The sequence below is a fragment of the Ochlerotatus camptorhynchus genome, unplaced genomic scaffold (genome assembly GCF_037179485.1).
Source record: "Ochlerotatus camptorhynchus isolate MF236.1 unplaced genomic scaffold, CSIRO-AGI_Acam_v1.1 ptg000070l, whole genome shotgun sequence".
Classification (NCBI taxonomy): Eukaryota; Metazoa; Arthropoda; class Insecta; order Diptera; family Culicidae; genus Ochlerotatus; species Ochlerotatus camptorhynchus.
In genome coordinates this window covers 3612962-3635406 of record NW_027040560.1, presented here as the reverse complement: position 1 = coordinate 3635406, position 22445 = coordinate 3612962, and the positions used below count along the sequence as shown (strand labels likewise).

At 41.2% G+C, this 22445-nt stretch overlaps 3 protein-coding genes across 3 annotated transcripts in view; all 3 read left to right on the top strand.

Annotated features, from left to right (window-relative positions):
• The first annotated feature begins 426 nt into the window (after positions 1 to 426).
• On the top strand, positions 427 to 2024 carry LOC135697283 (myosin regulatory light chain 2, skeletal muscle). The gene is made up of 3 exons (XM_065216906.1): positions 427 to 623; positions 1179 to 1315; positions 1423 to 2024. Exons 1-3 carry the CDS (start codon positions 438 to 440, stop codon positions 1604 to 1606), a joined length of 507 nt encoding a protein of 168 aa, XP_065072978.1. The 5' UTR covers positions 427 to 437; the 3' UTR covers positions 1607 to 2024.
• A 9954-nt stretch (positions 2025 to 11978) lies between these two features.
• Positions 11979 to 12635, top strand: LOC135697352 (uncharacterized). The gene has a single exon (XM_065216965.1). It carries the CDS (start codon positions 11979 to 11981, stop codon positions 12633 to 12635), a length of 657 nt encoding a protein of 218 aa, XP_065073037.1.
• An 861-nt stretch (positions 12636 to 13496) lies between these two features.
• LOC135697351 (uncharacterized) overlaps positions 13497 to 22445 on the top strand; it is a 33333-nt gene continuing 24384 nt past the window's right edge. Inside the window, exon 1 of the mRNA XM_065216964.1 lies at positions 13497 to 13706. Coding sequence (XP_065073036.1) covers positions 13507 to 13706 — 200 coding nt within the window. The 5' untranslated portion in view covers positions 13497 to 13506. The remainder of the gene's footprint in view (positions 13707 to 22445) is intronic.

The window sequence follows — 22445 nt, the reverse complement described above, 5'->3', positions numbered from 1 at the left end:
GGATACTGTAGACCATATGATGCTTTAAAACCTCGATAAAACTTGCTAGGGTACTTGTGCACCTTCCTCGCATAGATGACTTGCTCTTACAAGAAAATATCACCCCTACCAAGAATACTTAAGATTGAAAATAATTCAAATTAAAAAGTTAGAATTTTACTAATTTGTTTCAAAGTTTCCAATTTTGCGAGAAAACTTCCCCTATTACTGAAACGAAACAAATTCAGTGCATTCTGCACGGGGGTTAATGGCATGCAACAAGTGCGTCCGGCCACGTAGTGAGGTGAGCAAATCCAAGAGCAAAATCATCCAGATCTCAGTCCATCCTCCGCCCTTCGAAACTATAAAAGCGCACTTTTCCAGAAATCATTTTTCAGTTTGTCGCGATTTCCACCCCGCTGCGAGTGAACAATTTTCCCACGGATTTTCAAACGACGATGCCTGGTGGAAGCATGGATTTCCTCAAAGACCTCAACGAACCGAAAGTGTATGAACTGAAAAAGGCATTCTGTCTGTTTGATCTCGACGGCGATGGAATCATCAGCGAGCAGGACCTGAAGAACACCTTCCTGACGCTGGGGCTGGAAAAGTCCGAAGCTGAGCTTATCAAAATGTTCGACGGTGTAAGTTGCGAGACAGAGTGCGGGGGAATGTGCTTCGTGATGTGGAAAATTGTAATTAAAGTCCTATTTTATGCTCATTGTGAATAGATCAGAAGGCGGTGAGGCTGATAAGGATTCGATGAATTTTCCATGCGGTCAGAGCCTGGTTTGTTGTTTGATGGATTGTGTGTTGGTTTAATATTGTGACGTCTATCTTGAGGTAGATTGGTGTGGAAACATTGATTGAATTGCGGATTTGTGCATTGAAATGTGGTGTTAGAATGGGCGAATGCGATTTCAAATTAGAGCAGAGGTTTCTGTGAATAAATAATGACAGGCACATTAGTGGCGATGAACGATGAAGTCAAATCAAATAGAAGAGCGTAATTCGAATCTGCCGTTACTGTGAACTTTCATGGAACTGTTGAATTATAAATGTTCAACCAATTACAAGCACTTGCCCACCGTCACGTGACTGCAAGAAAAAGCAATTAAACTTCCGCCGTTAAAGCGGATCCGTCTTCGCTGTTTGTTCCTCTCAAATTTACAAACTTTTTTTTTTATGTCGCTATAAAGGTGGTGCAACCGCTGAAATTGGATGTCTTCCTACTGCTCGTGCTGCAGCGAGCGAACGGCCTTGCACCGAAGGATGTCATGGTGAACGCGCTCCGCTTCTGGGACAGAGCCAACACCGGTTTCATCGATAAGGAAAAGTATGTACCCGACCCGACCCAAACCGACCTCGAAGGGAAATACTTCCCGAAGGGAGTAATAATTAGAAAAGTTTTTTTTTTCCATGCATTGCTCCAATTTGGTAAAGGTTCAAGTTCGACCTCATGACGTACGGCGATCGGTTCACGGCAGAGGAAGCGGAGGATGCCCTGGCGGACGCGATGGTGACCCGTGGGCCACAGATAACCCGTGACGGTGAGCTGATGGAGAAGATTGACTACATGGACTTTGCGGAGAACATTTCCGGCTTCCAGCGAACGGATCACAAGTGAGAGTTGCTCGGTGACATCGCGGGTAGAGCGGGGAGAAGCAGGCGGTGAAAAATAGTACATTTTTGGTGCCGGTATTTTTGGATGTGTATCAAGCAGGCTGGGGATGGTTTTCTGTTGTTTTTGTTTCGCCGAGGCATGGGAACGTGGCAAATTCAATCTGTTTCGGTTGGTATTGGAGAAGAGGGATACGGGACGGACCAGAAAAAAAGGAACTGTAATTTTTTCAGGTTTTTGCTTCAGTTTATGCAGCAGGGAGGGAGGGAAGGAGGGCGACAAGAGGAAATGGAAAATTTTATTCAGATTGTTTTTGGTGTGGAAATAAATAGAACTGCATTGGAAGGAAGTTTGTACGGTGCCAGAATGCGAGATTTGGCAGGCAATGGAGTGTGAAATAATAAGGGAAAGCTATCTGATTCAATTCTGTTGTTGTTTGTTGTTGAAAGAAAATGCACTAAGGAGGGTCGGGTGGAAGCAATTTTATTCATGTACTATTAGGGGAACGAAAATTTAAACTGTACTGAATGCATTTTCCACTTCAATATCTGTGTGTTTGTGAAGCGTTTTTTTTTTATCAAAGATGAATACATTTTATTTCAGAACAAATGATGTAGGGTAAATGCCAGCTTCGGCAGTCAGGGCACGATTTATCAACAAAGCACATCGCTATCCAAGTATTAATATGGGTTTTATGAGGATGATGTGGACCATGATTAAGACTCGTAGATTACTTCTTATTCTCTATAAAACTTTCAAACCCAAGTAACAATTCAGCAGCCATTTCGCATCCACTGTGATACAACCATCCTATTTTATAACGGCAATGATCAATTTAAATACAGCATTTTAAAATGTCAAAGATTCCTAGTTAGTAGCTGCTTCGACCTAATCGCCCATTTTGGGCCTATCGAGCAGAAAACTTCAAATAAATCCATGATTTCAGAGTTAACAAGTCAATTATGCGTTTGGTACAATACTTTAGTTAATAAGCTACCGAACGAAGTCAATGAGAACGCGTGGTATGAAAGTTTGCACCCATTATTCCGAAAAACAAAAGAAGCGCTCTGACCGAATCAATTTTTATCTTCATCCGATAGGCCGAAGTGAATTCATTGGCGTTTCAATTGAACGCTGGAAGTCGTTTCTGCAGTTTTTTGCCACCCTAATATCTATTCTACTAATATCTGTTCTATTGGACCGTCCTGCATTAGTCATGAGGATATCTACCGAGCGCAAAAGTTATGTGACATCTACCGAAACCTTAAAGCAAGGAGCTGACTACCATCATTGATGCGACTGAAAGACGTATGCATCTGCTTTTAAATCCGACGTAACCGTTGATTCTTCAGCACAGGTCGATTTTCCAGTTTTGGCAGACGGTGTTTTCCTACGGAAGATAAATGGTTTAACTACATGTTAACCGCTGTACACGCAGGAAGTTTAAGAAAACATGGCATACCTTCGTATTGGCCATGGCGTTGGTCCCGCTGAGCCACACCATTGAGCGGTTCCTTTTGCTCCAATTCCACTTGTCTTCGCAGACATTTTATACGGAACGAAGATTCACTCAAACAAACTTAAACGATCCGGAAACCTGACCCGTTTTCATTGAATCCAAAAATAAACAAACAGTGGGTGACAGTTCGCTCTTTAGCGCGTGTGCGAGAGAGCTGAGAGAGGCAAATTAATTTACTCTCTTGGTAGTCAGGCATCAATAAAATGTATGGGCAGAAATGTTTTAATTAATTCTACATTAAATGCAGCATTATTAAAGAATAAAAAAAAAATCTAGCAGGTGCATATTTATTTTCTCTATGCACACGAACATTGCAATCATTGATTACTTTTTATATTTAACAAAAAAAATAGTTTTATCTTTTCTTCCATACTGATTTACAATGATGACTACCAAGGATACAGCGCCATCTCTTAGAAAAATTTGTATTTCCATCAGTTAATTCCGTTTCAATGCGTTAGGCCGAGTTTAAATTCCGTAGGCCGAGTTTGGCGTCAAGAAGCAGTGGGTAGATGGCAACAGTGTATAAACTTCAAGGCAATTGACAGGTGGCGGGACTACCAACTAATAAACATTTAAATTGTCCGTTTAATGCGTGTTTGATAAACAACTTACAAGTGTTATGTCTGTTTGGCTGTGCTTTTATAGTCTTGCGAGAAAGTCAAAAACTTTTTTTTTTTAATAAATTTAAACAGTCCTCAATCGCTCAGTAAATCAATCATAAACTTCATCAGACATTGTTTACTAATGCCTTGATAAAAAAACTCTTGAAGCGTGTTCTATCAATATAAAAGCAACCATAAAACCATTCGGTTTTAAATGACAGCAAAAAGTATGTATTGTTGGTTTTTAGGGTTTTAAAGGGAATCATAAAATAACCAATTACTCTGTTAACAAAATATGGATCCTCATAGTGAATAAAAGCACATTTTCTAACAAGGAAATCTCGAAGTATAGATGAGGCAGGTTGAAAAATTCCAGAGATGCTAACGACTGAAGGGAAGTCGATTTCAGTAAAATGTACTTCTTTAGAAGAACCAGTCCGGTTGAACCGATACCATCAAAGACCGAGCATCTGGCGGAAAAGAGCGTTGACGTGGCAAAGGGGACCAGCCCCCTCCAGAATTATCTAGACCCCCTCTCAGATTTATTGGTGTTTTTGTTAAGTTTTGACTCACCGGTATTTGGTTAAGCTTGTCAAGTTCGATGTTACTATTTAACAGTGATTAATAAAATTGAACCACAAACAAAGATTTTTTTAAAGTCCTTTATGTTGAACTAGAAGAAGCAGTTTTGTGAAATTATATTATATCGATATTTAATCGATGGCATAATAAGACGTCTACAGGCTCTACAAATTGGTCATGAGCCCAGGGATTTTTCTTTAACTTCTGGGAACTTCGTAAAACTTCAAGTTAGACGTAAAAAAAATATTTAACTTTGAGGAGCTACGTAGAAGTTGTTGATGAATTAGTTGGATAGTGAACCCTATTGAAATTATACAGCTAGAATAGATGTCTCTCTTTTTCTCCAATGCAACCCTTTCGTTGCTTATCAACCTTATCAGCTAGAGTAGGTACCCCAGATGAGCCAAAAGGCCTATTGAATTCGTGTTCCCTCGGTTCTCTACACACTCTCTCTGATACTGATCGTATAGATATATTTGATAGCCAGAAAACAACACAAGTAAGTCAATTTCAGGGCACTTTTTTGAAGCCTCATGGACTTGGAATAGTTGTGGAAATTACGTAAAAAATCAAGAAATTTCGTTCGTGGAACTTCAGCGCAACTCATAGAAGTTTTGCGAATCTCGTAGCATTTTGAAGAGCTGCGTAAAACTTCCTATAAGTGTAAAGGCCCGAACGCAATGTGGACGGAAGCGGAACGGAAACGGAAAGTTTGACAGTTGAATTATCACAAATTACATCAAGAAGCCTTTTGAAAAATTTCCCACAGTTCGCGTTTGGCTTTCAACGTTAGCAGTTCAGTGTGTGCATTTTTTCTTCCCTTGCTTGCTGCGTGCTGGCGTTCCACCTCCCGGACGACAGGCGCTTATCTAATGTTGTCGTCGTCGTCTTTGTGCGTTGAGGTTGTGTTTCAGAAATACAATCGAAGTGTGCTATGGCCGCTATTAGACGCGTTTCTTTTCGGTCGCTGGAGTTGTCGGTTCTGATTTCGACGCTGGTCGCGAGTTCATTTGGCCGGTGACGAGCTGGCGCTGCGTCTTACAGACTGTGTACTGGCGAACTGAAGCCGTTGTGTCGCGAGTGATTGGAGATGGAAAGTGAACGCAGTCCTTTTGTTCTCTGCTGAGGTCCTTGTAGTTGGAGCACCTAGAATGTGTTTCGTGGTTGATGGGGGTTCTGTGAGGAACGAAAGGCGAGAGTGCTGTTTTTAACATCGGTTAAAGAAGTAGCGGCAGCATATCTATGGTAGCTCTTCGAAATAATCGTGATGTCATAGATTCCTTTGCAACATATCGGGTGAGATATTTTCTTTATTTTTCTTTTAACTTTCATTCCATTATTATATCAGGCGTAACATTTGATAACGGAACAAAAGCTTTTGTAAACAAAATTTGTACGACCATTTGCACGCGAACCGAAGTACGCCCATGCGCCCAACAACACCATCGGGTAGGGGCAACTCTCACCTTTCCGAAAGTGGTATTGGTTTGCGTGGTCGTACTTTGGTTCGCGTGCAAAGGACCTTACAAAGTTTGTTTACAAAAGCTTTTGTGCCGATTTCAAATGTTAAGCCTGATATGAAAAATTAAATGCTGGGGGCGGGACGGTCCACCAGTGCACCCGATTGAAGCGAAATGGATGGGAAGAGTGAAAATGCCATTTATTTAAATAACATTTCCTGAAAAGAGGGTGGGCTCTTCTCCCCACTCATTGAGGCATCCTCCTGTTGGATGGCTTATTTTTTCACCGGTTGTATGATCCTGTTGTTGGAAGGAGATTCTCATTTATCCTGTGGATGCACGTGGGCGATGTACAATTAGAGGCTATTAACTGACATAATCCCAAGCCAATAAAACTTCCTCAATGGCCAGGCTGGAAAATGCGTGTCGATTCATAGTTGACATGGCTGGTTCTCAGCAATGCGATGTCCAATCTTTACGATTCAGCCATCATTCAAAAGGTATGGCTATCTATGTTTGCAATAGGTAAACATTAAATTGGACCTGTGGTTGACCAGTAGACTGATGCAAAGTTTTAAATTTTCGCTCCACAGTGCTCAAACGGTTTCAAATCGGGTCCTGATTAGCCTCCCAAAATTTAAACTCATTTGGAAAGAAACTGACTTGGCATAAACTATTCGAAGTTTATATGGAAATTACTATGGGAAAACCAAACTTTTTGTTCATTGTCTGCTACCTATTTTCCATATTGCTATAACTATTCTTACGGGAAATTTTCTGAGCTACAACTTTGCGCAATACCGTTTTTCAGTCAAATGTCAAATTAAATTGTTATTAATTGTTTAAGAGATTGATAATCTTATGGCATGATCAAGCAGGTGTTCTGTGGGTAACACTGTATTCTGCAGTGTAACATAGAAGCCATGATATTTGTGCTCTATTCTTCGCACCAGAAACACCAATGTTGCCTGCTGAACAGTTGATTGAGCATAATCATAACACATCAGTGACTTGAATTATTATTAACTTTTGTTCCTTACTTTTGATTGAAAAGTGGTTTTCACCAAAGTTTTAGCTGAGAAAATTTTCTACAATCACTGCTATGATTTTTAAAAGCATAGTGATGTGGTGAATTGTTAGATAGATATGAACAAAAACATAAGTTTTCCCATAGTAATTCTCATATAAACTTGAAATGGTTTGTGCCAAGTCAGTTTCTTACTAAAGTAGTTCAAATTTTGGAAGGCTAACCAGGACCCCATTTGGAATCGTTTAAGCACTGTGGAGCGAAAATTTCAAATTTTGCATCAGTCTATTGGCCAGTCGGAACGGATAAACCCGGAAAAGTCCCGAGCAAAATGCGATTCATGTTGACATGACAGGACTATCTACTTTCAAACGGAACAGACAAGGAACCGATTGGAGTTGTGGGTGGCCAATCGGAACGATAAAACCCGTGAAATGTGGCTCTGTGGAAATTCGGATTCTCCGGAAAAAGGGTCAACTTCTGAAAGTAGATCTGCAAACTTTTTCTAAATTGCATACAATCATGAGCATAGAGGGTGATACGGTCAAAATTTGGTCAATATCAACTTGAAGTATTTCTTTCAATTTTGCATTTAAAAAACCTGAACACCCCTCATTTTGAAGGTGTGTGTGTGTAGAATGTTGCTCCTATTTTGATTTTGGAATTAACTCTTCAGTTGTAAAAATGCCGTCCAAGCAAGAAGAGCAGCGTATCAAAATTTTGCTCGCGCATCGCGAAAATCCGAGCTACTCGCACGCAAAGTTGGCAAAATCGCTAAAAGTTGCCAAATCAACCGTTACAAATGTAATTAAAGTGTTTGGGGAACGTTTGTCGACAGCCAGGAAGTCTGGATCGGGTGGAAATCGAAAACCGGAAGCCGCTGAAACGACAAAGAGAGTTGCCGGTAGTTTCAAGCGAAACCCTAACCTCTATCTCCGAGATGCCGCAAATAAACTGGGTGTATCGTCTACAACCGTGCATCGAGCCAAAAAACGAGCCGGACTATCGACTTACAAGAAGGTAGTGACTCCAAATCGCGATGATAAACAAAATACGACGGCCAAAGCGCGATCCCGGAGGCTGTACACGACGATGCTGACGAAGTTTGACTGCGTGGTAATGGACGACGAAACCTACGTCAAAGCCGACTACAAGCAGCTTCCGGGACAGGAGTTTTATACGGCAAAAGGAAGGGGAAAGGTAGCAGATGTTTTCAAGCACATGAAACTGTCAAAGTTCGCAAAGAAATATCTGGTTTGGCAAGCCATCTGTACCTGTGGCTTGAAAAGCAGCATTTTCATAGCTTCCGGGACTGTCAACCAAGAAATTTACGTGAAAGAGTGTTTGAATAAACGTCTGCTGCCTTTCCTGAAGAAACACGGTTGTTCCGTACTGTTTTGGCCGGATTTGGCATCTTGCCATTACGGTAAAAAGGCCATGGAGTGGTACGCCGCCAACAACGTGCAGGTGGTTCCCAAGGACAAGAACCCTCCCAACACGCCAGAGCTCCGCCCAATTGAGAAATATTGGGCTATTGTCAAGCGGAACCTAAAGAAGACCAAAAAAACTGCTAAGGGCGAGCAGCAGTTCAAGGCAAACTGGCTTTCTGCGGCGAAGAAGGTGGACAAGGTGGCTTACAAAATCTGATGGCAGGGGTCAAGCGTAAGGCCCGGCAATTCGGATTTGGAAAAGCGGAAGCCTAACTGAATATTTTTCCTGAATTTTATGCTAATTGAACTTGAAAAAGAAATTTAATTTGATAAACGATTTCACCGATTTACACGCGTTTTCCCTTGACCAAATTTTGACCGTATCACCCTTTAACCATATCGATTTTGCAACCAAGCGACCTGAAAACGGTCCGCTGGATATCCGGAATCACCGGGAAAATGGAAAATTCTTAAAAAGAAGACGTGTTTTTTTTTTAGAAAATATGAAGAACCCTTAGTTAAGCAGATATATCTCAATTCCATATTGATTTGGTCACCCGGTGGTTATTGAACGCCCTTCTGGATATCCGAATTCACTGGGAAAATGGTAAGTTCTTAAACGTATTCCTAGATCTGCGTGATCTTTTCTGAATTGCATACAATCATAAGAATAGAGGAAATATACCATCACACTATCAATTTGCAACCAAGTGACCAGAAAACGGTCCCCTGGATATCCGGAATCACCGGATAACTAGTCATTTCCAGAAAGTAGACCTAGAGATCCGCGATTTTTTTCTAGCTTGCATATAATCATTAGCATAGAAGAAATATGACATCATCATATCGATTCTGCTAGTGGGTGGCCGGAATATGGTCATCTGGATATCCGGAATCACCGGGAAAATAGTCAATTCTTTAAAGTAGACCTGGAGATCCGTGATTTTTTAGAAAATGTGAAGAACCCTTAGTTGAGAAGATATATCTCAGTGCCATATTTCCAGATTCACCAGGAAAATGGTCAATTCTTAAAGGTAGTTCTAAAGATTCGCGATTTTTTTCTAAATTTCATACAATCATGAGCATAGATAAAATATGCTATCACCATATCAATTCTGTCACCGAGGGGTCTCTGGATATCCGGAATATCCGAGAAAACGGTCAATTCCTAAAGTATTCCTAGAGATCCGAGATTTTTTTCCAAATTGCATACAATCATGAGCATAGAGAAAATATGTCATAACCATATCCATTCTGCTACCGGATGGCTTGAAGGCGGTCTTGCGGATATCCGGATTTACCGGGACAATGGTAAATTCCTGAAAGCAGACCTAGAGCACCGCGATTTTTAGGAAATGTGAAGAACCCTTAGTTGAGACGATATATCTCAGTGGCATGATTTGGTCCCCCGGTGGCTATTGAACACCCTTCTGGATATCTGGATTCATCGGGAAAGTGATCTATTCTTAAAAGGAGTCCTAGAGATTTGCGATTTGTACACCCAACCGGTGGATGTAAGATTCGCTTACAATTATGTGGGATTCATCATCAGAGGATGTAAGTGGAGACCGCATGAACCGAGGATGCGATATACCTAGCTGCGGTCCGATGTAAGAAAATTGGAGACCGAAAAATGTGGAGTTGTATTAGTGAGTGAAATTATAATTAATTGTCGAAAAAAAGAGAAAAAAGGTTGCCGACTGGACTCGAACCACGGACGTTGCGACTATCGGACCTGTGCTTTCTCCACTGCTCTCTCCATGCTTCTGAATATGGTCAGCCTAAAAGCAAAGATGAAGCGCTCATTTTCTCGCATGCTCGACTTCGTATGCTTTTTCTACTGGAGAGATTCGAGACAAGTGTGTGCGTCGTTCTACAATGTTCTACAATGTGCGTCGTTCTACAAGCTTACTGGTATAGTCGAAAGCGTAGATGGAACACGAAATAAAAAAGACAAAAAACCATTACATCGCCTGCATGGTCAATTGCTAACATTCGTTGCGATGTTCATGAACAGAGGATGATAGGAACTGGAACTAACATTCATTGTAATAGATTTTTGGTTTGCGTGTATGTATTTGAGTATAGAGGACCATTGGCGTTGACGGCGACTCTGTAGCTCTTTACTCCTATGAGAAAATCCATAAGCAAACGTCAGACTGTGGGTGAAACATGGCGGACTTAGTACTATCCTTTCACTCCACCGAAATTTCCCATAAGAAACTGTCTATATTTGCTGAAAGAGCAAATTTTTCGACGGTGCCGTCAACGCCAATAGAGATTCTGCACTAGGTCGCCAGATATCTGAAATTACCGGAAAAATTTTCATTTTCTGAAAGTAGATCTAGAGCTCTGCGATTTTTTTAGAATATGCATAAAGCCCTTAGTTGAACAAATATATCTCAGCACCAAATTGATCGATCCCCCGGTAGCCATACAGATTCTGAGTCCCAAAAGAGCGATCCATCCCTGGCTAATTAAATGAAAAGTCACTTCACCATCAATTCGCTGTCACCTCACCTCACATGCCGCGCAGAATAGGCCTGTTTATAACAGTTTCACCAGTAGAAGTGCAATCGAATTCGGATTACGAGAAGGCAAATAATATTTTTTATGGATAAGTGCAATCGAGATTAGATTACGAGAAACGAAGTCAAATTTTACATGTTTTTTTTTTAAACTTCATTAGGGAGATTTTTAGTCGTGGGTTCATCTGAATTTTACTTGGAAAAGCGAAATCAAATTTGGATTACGAAAAGCGGAGTCATTTCCTCCTACTATTAGGAAAAGCACAGACAGGTTTTCCTTGAAGCTCTTGCCAAAATTTTCTTGGAACTGTGGTCAGCAATCTTTTGGAATTGTCATTTGAATTGTCAATCGTTATTCAAAATCTTCAAACAATCTACACAGAAACCAAAGATTTAGTTCTGTTAACTTTATTTTGGGCACTTTATTGTTGTCAAAAAAGAAACGAGAGACTGACGACTGAATCATGACTATCGTTCAATAATTTGATGTATTATCAAATTTGAGTCAATTGAACTTAATTTTAGGTTGAATAAACTTTGTGAGTAAGTAATATCTTGCCGTGACTACATGTAAACTACTTTAAGCTGTTTACTCAAAATTGGAATATTGAACGGAATATGGGATATGGATGAAAAGAATTAAATTTGATGTAAGGCCGGTAAAATCAACCTAAGAATTCAAACTGCATCTACTTCTATCTCTGGTGTGAGTAATGTTGCAACGATTTGAGCGGTTACAGCGTTAATACAGGTTGCACAAGTGCAGAGGACAGGTAGAATGTCCTTTTTTACCCTTTGCCTTTTTGGCTTTCTAATCTTCTCAGCCTAAAACAAAAATGAACCAAATCCATTTGACTCCATCGAAATAAGATATAATTAGTTCAAAACGAGCCACACATGAAACCGAGAATGCGATTTTGCTACCTGCCGCTGTTGGTCAGCGGCGGAAGGAGATAAGAAAGGCACAAAGGACGCATCCAAATAACTCCTAAAAAATTGCATCCCTGTGGCAACACCGCTTGAATTCCATTAGATACAAGCGCAAACCTTAATTGAAAATAGTTGTAAATCTTTCCCGGAACTCGTCCAGGCTCCAGAAAGGCGAGATGGACGGAGAGATGCACTTTTTTGTTATCCTTTGTTTTGCACTATAAGAGACGTTCGCCTCCCGGCCGGCAAAACCAGTTCATACGTGATAGTTCTGCCGGGAACACGTGCTTGTTGAAAATGTGTCAAATTGTTTTTCTAAGCCTACTGTTGAGTTTGGTGTGGGGAGTTTTGGCGGACCCGCAGCAGGCATCGCTTTCAACGACCGCCAGACCGTCACTGGAGAACCCAGCCTACGATCCGACGATTTACCAGCAGTTCGTTCCTCAGGATGCGGTCCAAAAGTACGTCCAATCGTATAACGGTCATAATTACCAAAATGCACAAGGATTCGTACCCTACGACCCAACCGCATACGCTGCAATTCCCTCGCAATCGTTCCAAGCCTACCTGGTCCCGGCGACGCCGGTGGAGAAATCATCCCTCATGAATTCGTTTCGCACGGGAATGCCAACGGCTCGTACGATTGCGGTCTTCTTTGGACAATTGCTGTCGTTCGTGTTTGGATCCATCGGTGCCGTTGCTTTGGGAACGCTCACGACGGCGATTCTCTGCTTCTTTACCCCATTTTGTACCCTGTCCTTCCGTAATGCAAAATTACTGGGCGCCAGCGAGGCAACGCAGGAAGTTATAACCGCTCTCGGAGAACAGGTCACCGCCGAACGGGTGAAGCGTGCTGCGGATTTCGTCAAAATAGCCATCGACAAGTTCCAGACTTTGAACAAAGAGGTTCGGGTGGCCACCGCGCGGAAGGCTACTTCCGGATTAAATCAGTGAAGTTTGTAATATTTTCCTTTAGAATTAGTGATTAATAAAGTAGAGGTAATGTCAGGTGAAAAGTTTTCTTGATTGAGAAAAAAATCCCCAACCAAAATAGAGCTTTACAACCCCATTGGAATCCCCGCACACGGATCAATGACGCCACGATAAATACTACCATCGAGGTAAGAAAAAACCTAAACACTTCCACCCCCCGCTCAGTTGAAGCCACCAAAGTCGGCGGAAAACAAACTCGTGTGTAGCAATCGCAGCTGCTAGGCAACCGGACCAAACATTGTTGCAGTTTGAAGCAAAAAGGAAAACGGAACTGCCACGATATCGGGGTGCTTTATTAAAAATAATAATAATATGGATTATAGTAAATGAAAACAAGCGAGCCTCCCTGCCTACCAGTTTCCCTGAGGGGCTCTAGGTTTGGGGGCGGCGAGGGTGGCAAGAAGGAAAAGTCAAATGTATTCCATCGAAAAGGTGTACGGCATGGTATTTGTTCGGCTTCTGGTTGGTTGATAGTTCGCGCTTTGGTCAGAGTATCAGTTGCTTCGACGACGACGACGACGGCTCGAGTCGGCTAGCCTTTGGACAGGTCGTGGATTATTGGGTAGTAGTTTTCCACATTTTCACCACAGTAGACATTGCGTAGCGCGCGCGTAGTTTGAGTTCGTGGCTAACTGCGATCCGAAAACCGTCCGTCAAACTGGGGAACTGCATCGAGAGTGTTGCTGTGATTCAGTCTAAATTTGCCAAGTGAGTTTGTTGCGTGTGGTCAGCTGCATGACCGGAAGTTTCAATTACCCACCGTTACCACCGTTCGACGATGAAGAACTTAAAATTGTAATTATATGTATGCCTCTTTTCCAGGCAGGGCCAGATGACACCGGTGTTGTATTATTTGCCTCCCTCGCCACCGTGCCGCTCGGTTCTACTCCTGACCCGGATGATAGGCGTCGAATTGGACAAAAAGGAGCTGAACGTTCTAGAAGGAGACCAATTAAAACCGGACTTTGTGGAATTGAACCCACAGCATACGATTCCGACCTTGGACGACCACGGGCTGGTGCTATGGGAAAGGTAATGCCAAAACTTTTCAGCGAAGCATCAATCTTTCGCCTATCGATTTTTCCCCGTCATGGTTTGCATTTGTTTTTGCGTGCTCACGTTTGCATCCTCTGATTGAGCACCAGGAGGACGATTGCTTGACCGACAGTGACCCCCCTTCGATAAGTAATGTGGCAAACTAATCAAGTGCACGCAAGAAACCAGCAGCTGACATGGTTCACAGTGACTTTGTTCGGAAACGGTGACATAAATTGAAACAAAGCCATCATTGTCCCGACGACCTCGAAAGGATACACGGAATAGGATCATTTTTGAATTTTTCATTCCTCGAAGCCATGCCCCACCGCCTGCTTGTCGTCATCCAAGAAGGCTATGGAACTATTTTTACTCCACCAGCTCGGTATGAGCTTTAGCGTGGCTACTGTTTTATGAAGCGTTTCCAAAATATGTGTGGGAGGTTTGGCGGTCGTTTTGCTATGGAACAGCTCGTTCGTTCGTGGTAATTATCGTCAGTGGGATAGTATTGTATTCGGGAAAAAAAGTAATTAATTGTCAATGGTGAAATGGATAAAGCCCGAATAACAATTGTTCAATATCCGGAGCTTGTGGGCGCCCACTGATTGATGGTTTGAAGTGACAATTCGAAGAAGAACGAGCATTTCCCATAATTATAGACCTCCTGTACAATGGCTTAATATCTCCCATGACTATAGGGGGTTTTGAATGGTATCGATGATATAATTAGTAACGGCTGCTTCATCATCAGCCAGCAGGGAAAGGATAGTCGAACATGAGGCTAACGGTGGAGTAGAATCCACCCAGATGGGTCAAAGCTGAACCTACTCAAAAAATGGTAAACTAGGGGATTCTACGTATTCTCGTCAATCGAAGCAGCGTCCGTACTTCTATTAGCAATTTCACAGCGCCACGCTCCCTTATGATGTTTTTGTTTTTTTGTTTTACATTTATCTACTGCTTGCTATTCTATCCATTCCAATCGACAGAATTCCCCAAAACGGGTTGAAACATTTATACAACGCTCCAAACTTCTCCGGTGCGTGTGACTATTGTCGGCAGCCTCTTTTTCTACGGCTAGCTTTCCATTTGAACTGGCGTGTTAACCAGCTGTCGATTGTCGGCAACACTCGAAATAAGATGTCTTTTGTAGCGCATATATTCCGTTTGAAGAAAAACCAGACATGACAGGTTTGCTCAGTCGTAAAAAGCAGAGATCGAAATTCTCACTCAGCTGCAAGATCATTCAAAGCTGCGTTTGGCAGAGCTGAGAATCGACAATATTTTCAGCCCTCATTCTTCAACGATTCTTGATTTTCCTCTCCCATCTGAATCATGAAAATATCGCTCTCTCAAAATCGGTGAGAACACTTCGACAGTGAGCATGCATAAGGGCGTAAACGCGATGATCGATTCTCTTTTGTTAATAACTCGCTAGATTTAACGTTTCTCGGTGCGTTTGCTATTGCTTTTGATAGGCAATATAACCTGTTACAACTGTGCATTGAACAAGTTCTAGAAAATTGTTTCGCTTAGCTGTAGCAATGCAAAGAGAAAATCGATGAAGAGAATCGACTGTCTACTTTTTCATCTCCCACTGAACACCGAAACTATTCGATAGTGTGTTGCTGGAGTCCGAGCAAAAGTGCAATAAATGAGCGTTTGAGCCCAATGTAATGTAAACAGATGAGTCGATATGAATTTGTCGGCTCTTTTGTATGCCTGCTGTTTAAATGTATGATGGAGTTTAACGTAGCACAACCATTTAAACAGCGAGATATTTATGATGGAACATCACAAGAGCCAGTTTGTCTGACATAATTAGATGATATTGATGTTGCATCTCACATTTGTTAGGTTACTGCATCGTGTCAAAATTCATTCATAAATTGAAAAATCAGCTGATCAGAAACGTGTTATAAAATGCTGGTTTGTGACAACTAAAACCAAAACAAGATAAAAAGAACCAGTCGCGAAAATGAATCGAAATTATCGGCTGTCACAATCGAGAGAGAAGAAATTATCATGGCTGCTTTTCTCGAGAGAATTGCTTTGATTTAAACAAAGTTCTCTCGCTCTTTGCTTTAACTTTTCATTCTCTTTGACGAGGAAAAACGATCTCAAGGAGACACGGGTAGGGGAGGTTCTGCTACTGTACCTGTACCGAAAACCTTTAGTCGAAAGGTACAGTAGCAGCACCTCCCCTACCCGTGTTTCCTCGAGATCGTCAAGTCAACGATGACAGGAGGTAATAATAGCTGCAATTTCCAAACCTACGACTAGATGCCTCCCTTCAGAACTGTTTTCACACATCGTAGGTACATGAGCAAATCGGTGATCATCGCTTTTTGTCAGTGGTGGTGTGGGGATACCCCTCTCACCATCTCTCTCCAACTGGGGAGTTTGGTAAAGAGAGATGATCAACCCGATTCGTACCTTCCTCCAAGTTGTCCTTGCTCGTTTTCTACTCTCTATATACAATTTTAACACTCTAACGTACTCTAACGGAACTATCAGCTTTATACATCTCCTTCATCTCGTCATCTATCGTATAAAATGGCCATTTTATGTCTGTTATTTGACGCTTAGCATCTTCAACTATGTAAAGAGATAATTAATTTTTAATCATTCGATATGATTAAACTGAGTTTAAAGCCAAATGGATTAAATTTTAAGAAACATGAGAATAGTTAAATTTATCAGTGTAAGTAATGTGCTACAAGGATGCCAGATGCCATTTTTTTTTGACATTGAGGCTTGCTTTTATTTTAATGGTGAAACAATAAATTTGATTATATGTACTTATTTCATAGCAATGATTGGGACCTCGATTGGGGGAGCATTAAAAGCTTACTAAATTTTGTCGTGACTGGACCGAGATTTCCAGCCTCGGTCACGGTTCCACGAATCTGCTGCTCCCTCTGTTGGTCCGCTAGTGCCACTATCCTTTTTCCTGGTGGTCCTTTGCTGGTCGTCCGCTCTCTCCACAGTCCATCATAAGAATGCCGTCAACGAGCTTAGGTACCTCATAATTATACCTCTAGCTGTATCAAAATTCCTGAACCAGTCAGAACCCGTTTACATACGATTCTCCTCATTTCTATTCCACACTAACTCTATCTACTACATTCTTCCCCTCTCTTAGTCTCCTTAATTGAGGATCGAGGGCAATTTATCAACCCTCTCGGGGGAATTTCATCTACCCTCTCTGGGAAATTTCTTCTACCTTCTCGGCGGAATTTGTTCTACCTTCTCAGGAGAATTTCTTCTAAATTCTCGAAGGGATTTCTTCTACATCCTCGGAGGATTTTTTCTGCCCTCTCAGGGGAATTTCATCTACCCTCTCAAGAAAATTTCATCTACCCTCTCGGGGAAATTTCTTGTACCTTGTCGGAGAAATTTCATCTACCCTCTTGGGGAAATTTCTTCTAAATTCTCGGAGGAATTTCTTCTTCGTTCTCGAAGGGGTTTCTTCTACCTTCTCGGAGGAATTTCTTCTACCCTCTCGGGAGAATTTCATCTACCCTCTCGGTGGAATGTCTTCTACCATTTCGGAGGAATTTCTTCTAAATTCTCAGGGGAATTTCTTCTACCTTCTCGGAAGAATTTCTTCTACCTTATCGGAGGAATTTCTTCTACCCTCTCGGGGGAATTTCATCAACCCTCTCAGGGGAATTTCATCTACCCTCTCGGAGAAATTTCTTCTACCTCCTCATCGGAATTTCTTCTACCTTCTCGGAGGAATTTCTTCTACCTTCTCGGGGGAATTCCTTCTACCCTCTCGGAAGAATTTCTTCTAAATTCTCAGGGGAATTTCTTCTACCTTCTCGGAAGAATTTCTTCTAAATTCTCGGAGGAATTCCTTCTTCGTTCTCGAAGGGGTTTCTTCTACCTTCTCGGAGGAATTTCTTCTACCCTCTCGGGAGAATTTCATCTACCCTCTCGGTGGAATGTCTTCTACCATTTCGGAGGAATTTCTTCTAAATTCTCAGGGGAATTTCTTCTACCTTCTCGGAAGAATTTCTTCTACCTTATCGGAGGAATTTCTTCTACCCTCTCGGGGGAATTTCATCAACCCTCTCGAGGGAATTTCTTCTACCCTCTTGGAGGAATTTCTTCTACCTTCTCGGAGGAATTTCTTCTACCTTCTCGGGGGAATTTCTTCTACCCTCTCGGAGGAATTTCTTCTACCCTCTCGGGGGAATTTCATCTATCCTCTCAGGGGAATTTCATCTATCCTCGGAGGAATTTTTTCTACCTCCTCAGGGGAATTTCTTCTCCCTGTCGGAGGTAGAAAATAATTCTCGGGTCTACATAATTCGGGAGGGGGCCTGCCTCCCTTGGCACCCCCAGTAGCTTCGCCAATGGGTTTCAGGTGTTTTTGGGGTCTCCCTTAGCTCAGTCGGTAGAGGTGCAGCTACAAAGCAAGACCATGCTGGAGGTGGTTGGATTCGATTCCCGGTCCGGTCTAGGATTTTTTCATAGGGTATAATTGTACTTGCCACACAATTATACTAATGCAAAAATGGTACACACATCGCGAAAGCTCTCAACTATTACTGTGGAAGTGCATTCTAGAACACTAAGTTGGGAGCACGCAATAAGCTAAAATGCGATAAGCAATAAGCTTGAATTGCGAAGAACAACAACAAGGGTGCCAGGAGTGGGTTTTGAGAAAAAAAAATCTTAAACGAGATCGAAAAAATGGCTTCACATTTCTTAACCGCTACCACAGACAAACACACATAACACATTTACCATTTATCACCGTAAAACATCGTCACTAAAACACTACCGCCATCTTTCGAGTATACTGTGATGGGCAGTACACTCAACCGGTGAACACTCGTGTTTATTTCAGTTACCGTGGGGACGTAATTTGTGATTAGTCCCGGTCCCTTTTAAATTGTATCATTATTTATGTATGGTCCTAATATTTGAAATGACGTTTTACATTCATCTAGTGGTGGCCGCTTTTCATTCGAATAATCGATTAATCGATTAACGAACCGAAAAGTAAAATATTTGTAATCGATTATATCATGCCGATATAAGCATTAACATCTCCAGAGGATCATCACCGATCGTTTCAAACGTGTGCTGCACTCTCATTGGTGGAAAAATGGCAGCACAGCGAACAAAAAAAAATCGATTAGTTGATAATCGAGTAATTAAAAGATGGGACATCTCTGATTTTGGTGTGATTGTTTTGATCAAAATGAGCGCAAAATTTCATCTCTACCGAGGGGGCAGCAAAACCACAAAATTACCTTGAATACGGGGAGTATTCATTGGATGAAAAGGACCGTGAAAGAGGACACTAAAATAGAAAGTTTTTCTTCCGACAGTTTCATCTTAGTATTCATTTTTGGTACACTCATCAGATGACTGTAGTGTGTAAACGCCAAACGCAAGGGAATTGACTATTTCGTACGTTCAGAATTTTTAAATTGCATAGAATCCAAGGGGTAATCAACTCTGCACACTGTAACGAAACACAGCATGGCACACTGTTCGGCACTATAGGGCACACTGTTCGGCACTATAGGGCACACTTTGACAAGTAGAACACAAACAATATAATACAAAACAGCATCACTGTTGAGTGTTGACGTTTTGCCAATCGTTGCTAAGGTTTACTACTCGGCTGAATACTTTGTTTACTCAAATGTTAGAGAATTTGCTGTGATACATAAAACTGGTAAAACTAAATCGTTGTCGTTGTCAAGAAAAAAAAACATAAACCGCTTCTGCTTCCCCACATATCCCATTAGTATATGATTTATAGGAACGGATTATTGCAGTTAAAAATGCAATCACATTCTTTTCCACGGGTCCGACATCAAGCACAGCTGCGTCACCAGATCCGATGATTTTGCTATTATTTATTTTTTCCTTTATTTGAGAGATTTCCTGTGGCCATAGGCTAGTTCATCTCTTAGTCGATCATTTTGCAGATGCACCTTTGTCATCAACCTTTTGTTGAGCTAGCTAGCACAGCTTTCGGCACAGCGCAATCACTAGGCACGGATTAAGGTGTCTTCTTCTTCTTATTCGCATTTCATGCTTATTGCTTAGCGCATATTAGCTTATTGCGTGCTCTCAACTTAGTGTTCTAAACGCACTTTCACAGTTAATAATTGATAGCTTTCGATGCCAATACCAATGCATGAATTTGTATATTGTGTGGCAGGAAAGTCGAGAAAATTTCCAACCCGAAAGATTCCCTCGACCGGACCGGGAATCGAACCCGCCACCTCCGGCTTGGTAATACCAACAATCAATACGAAACTAACGATTTTAAATTGGCTCACTACTTGACTAGCCTATTGGTCCCAAGCAAGTCGATTAACGTACCCCATTCTAGTCGAAATTCTAGTACTACACTATGTTTGTTTTGTTTCGCTATGAAAGTTTGACAGATAAAATGAGGGGTTATTGGTTTTTCCTATGTTTCGAGGGGTGAATCGATTAGCTTGGGACCGAAGAGAGTACCAGAGCTGAGCCAAAAAGTTGAGCACGTTTTTGCGGGACCTTCAGGTCTTAGAGTTACCTCTATGGTAATACCAACAATCAATACGAAACTAACGATTTTAAATTGGCTCACCACTTTAGTAGCCTATTGGTCCCAAGCAAACGATTAACGTACCCTATTCTAGTTGAAATTCTATTACTACACTATGTTTGTTTTGATTCGCTATGAAAGTTTGACAGATAACATCAGGGGTGTGTGGATTCATGCAGAACATGCAGGGGTGAGTGAAATAGCTTGATTTTCTTCGGGACCCAGTGGTCTTAGAGTTACCTCTATGGTAATACTGTGCCTTTACTGACTAGGCTATGAGGTCCCTGGCCCCCGGATTAAGGTGGGCAGTGTTGAATTCCCCTTGATAGAATCTTTTCGAAAGTTGTGAACGCTACGCATTTTGTAAGGAGAAGGAATGGGCTTTGAAATTGTTTTAAAAATGTTGCAAGACAGTGAGACTTTAGAAAAATTTAAAAATCAAGAGCCATATTCTGAAACACGAAAACTAGAAAAAATAGAAAATTTTCAAAATCCTGGGCTTTAGAAAAAGAATAATCCAAGCACATACAAGCAGACATAACACTAGCATATTTTTCTACTAAAACGCATTTAACGGTGAATTTGAATACTTCTTCTAGTCAACTACCTTGCGTTTTCCGTTTAAACACTTCCACCATCTGTTGAGTACACTGTCCATGACAGTGTACTCAACAGATGGCACTAGTGTTTAGGTGACTATGTTTTACAGTGAATAATATCCAAGCTTGTATTTTTTTTTTCAATATTCTGGAACGAAGATTCAGATGTCGGACTTTGAAAATTTTCCAAGATCAATATATAAAAAAATGGAACTAGGAAAATTTTCAAGATTCTTGGGGTTGTGGTATTAGCTCAGGAAATTCTATGAGAATTTCTGAATAATTTTGAGGCCAACATAATGGAAGTTCCAAGGATAATTCCAAATAATTTTGAGGAGTATTCCAAGAGACTCGAATTGACTGGAATCCCATTTTTGTTCCGAGGACAATGCAAAGGTAGTTGTAAGAAAAACTTCAAACGAAATCTAAGGAATAGTAGTTGTTATGACCTCTTGATTCATGATAATTAATGCTCAGGATAATTCTAAGGGAGTTCTACGAATAATTCCTATGCAGTTTTGAAGGGAATTTTAAGAGAGAAGGGCTTCAATTTCATTCTAAGGAGAAATCCAAGATGAGAGGATAATCTTTGCAGAAAATTCGAAAGACTACCTTTTTAATAAATCCATTTACTTATGAAGGCTCAGTTGCGTTAGCTTTGCTGAGCCATGCTTGAATGTACATTACACCCAACCCTTTTTACGCGTTTACATTTTTCCAATTTTCTTTTGGTGAAGCTAGAAAATGTCTGTAGGTACCATATTTTTCTGTGATTTTTTGACAACAGTTGCATCTTAGCTTAGTTTTAGTAGAACATCGAAAAAACAGGAAAATAATACTGTTCCAGGCGGCTGGTTCGGAATCACACCGACAGTTCCGAACGAAATTTGTTAGCACTAACAACACTAAAATGTGGCAAGTACCAAGTATTTGCTGTTTCAGTAAATTCTTCAGGTGTCAGCTTCCTCGCATAGTCCTTTGCCACATAATCTTTGATCTTTTGACAATACTGTTCAGCGAACTTTGGGTCAGCATCCATCTTCTTTTCTATAATAGCCAGACGACGAAGAGCCTGAGGCTTGCTGTCAGGAAACGTGAAGTTGTTGTATTTATAAATTTGACCAAGTTCAAAACGGTTCCCACAATGTTTCAGCGTCCTGTTCATGATATCCAATGCTCTTTCGTCTTCTTCGGACATCTTTGGACCTTGTTGCTTGATACAAAAATCTTCAACCTTGTACATTTCTTTTATTAGTTCGGTGAATTCCAAATCTTGATCGTTGCAGATGAAAGTGCAGGTTCTATTTCACCATGTATTGTCCAACCAAAGATGACAGCGCGTCAATTGTAATCCCCTTGTTGAATACTGCACAGTTTTCAGGGGAACTATTAGTTCAGCGTTGTTGGAACCAATAATCATTTTGGGCGCAGCATTTTGTATGGCGATCAGTTTGTTTTCATCCAGAAGTGGATACAAGCTCTTAATCCTTCCAATATCGATGCTTACTCGTGGTAGATTGATGTTGTTGATTGTCCGCACGTTATTCAGTTCATACCACTTAGCTTGCTCAT

Excerpts from the sequence above, each read along its gene's own strand:
- LOC135697283 (XM_065216906.1), top strand. The coding sequence starts at position 438 with ATGCCTGGTGGAAGCATGGATTTCCTCAAAGACCTCAACGAACCGAAA. Across the intron at positions 624-1,178 it reads TTATCAAAATGTTCGACGGT|GTGGTGCAACCGCTGAAATT; the intron begins GTAAGTTGCGAG and ends GTCGCTATAAAG. Across the intron at positions 1,316-1,422 it reads GGTTTCATCGATAAGGAAAA|GTTCAAGTTCGACCTCATGA; the intron begins GTATGTACCCGA and ends AATTTGGTAAAG.
- LOC135697352 (XM_065216965.1), top strand. The coding sequence starts at position 11,979 with ATGTGTCAAATTGTTTTTCTAAGCCTACTGTTGAGTTTGGTGTGGGGA.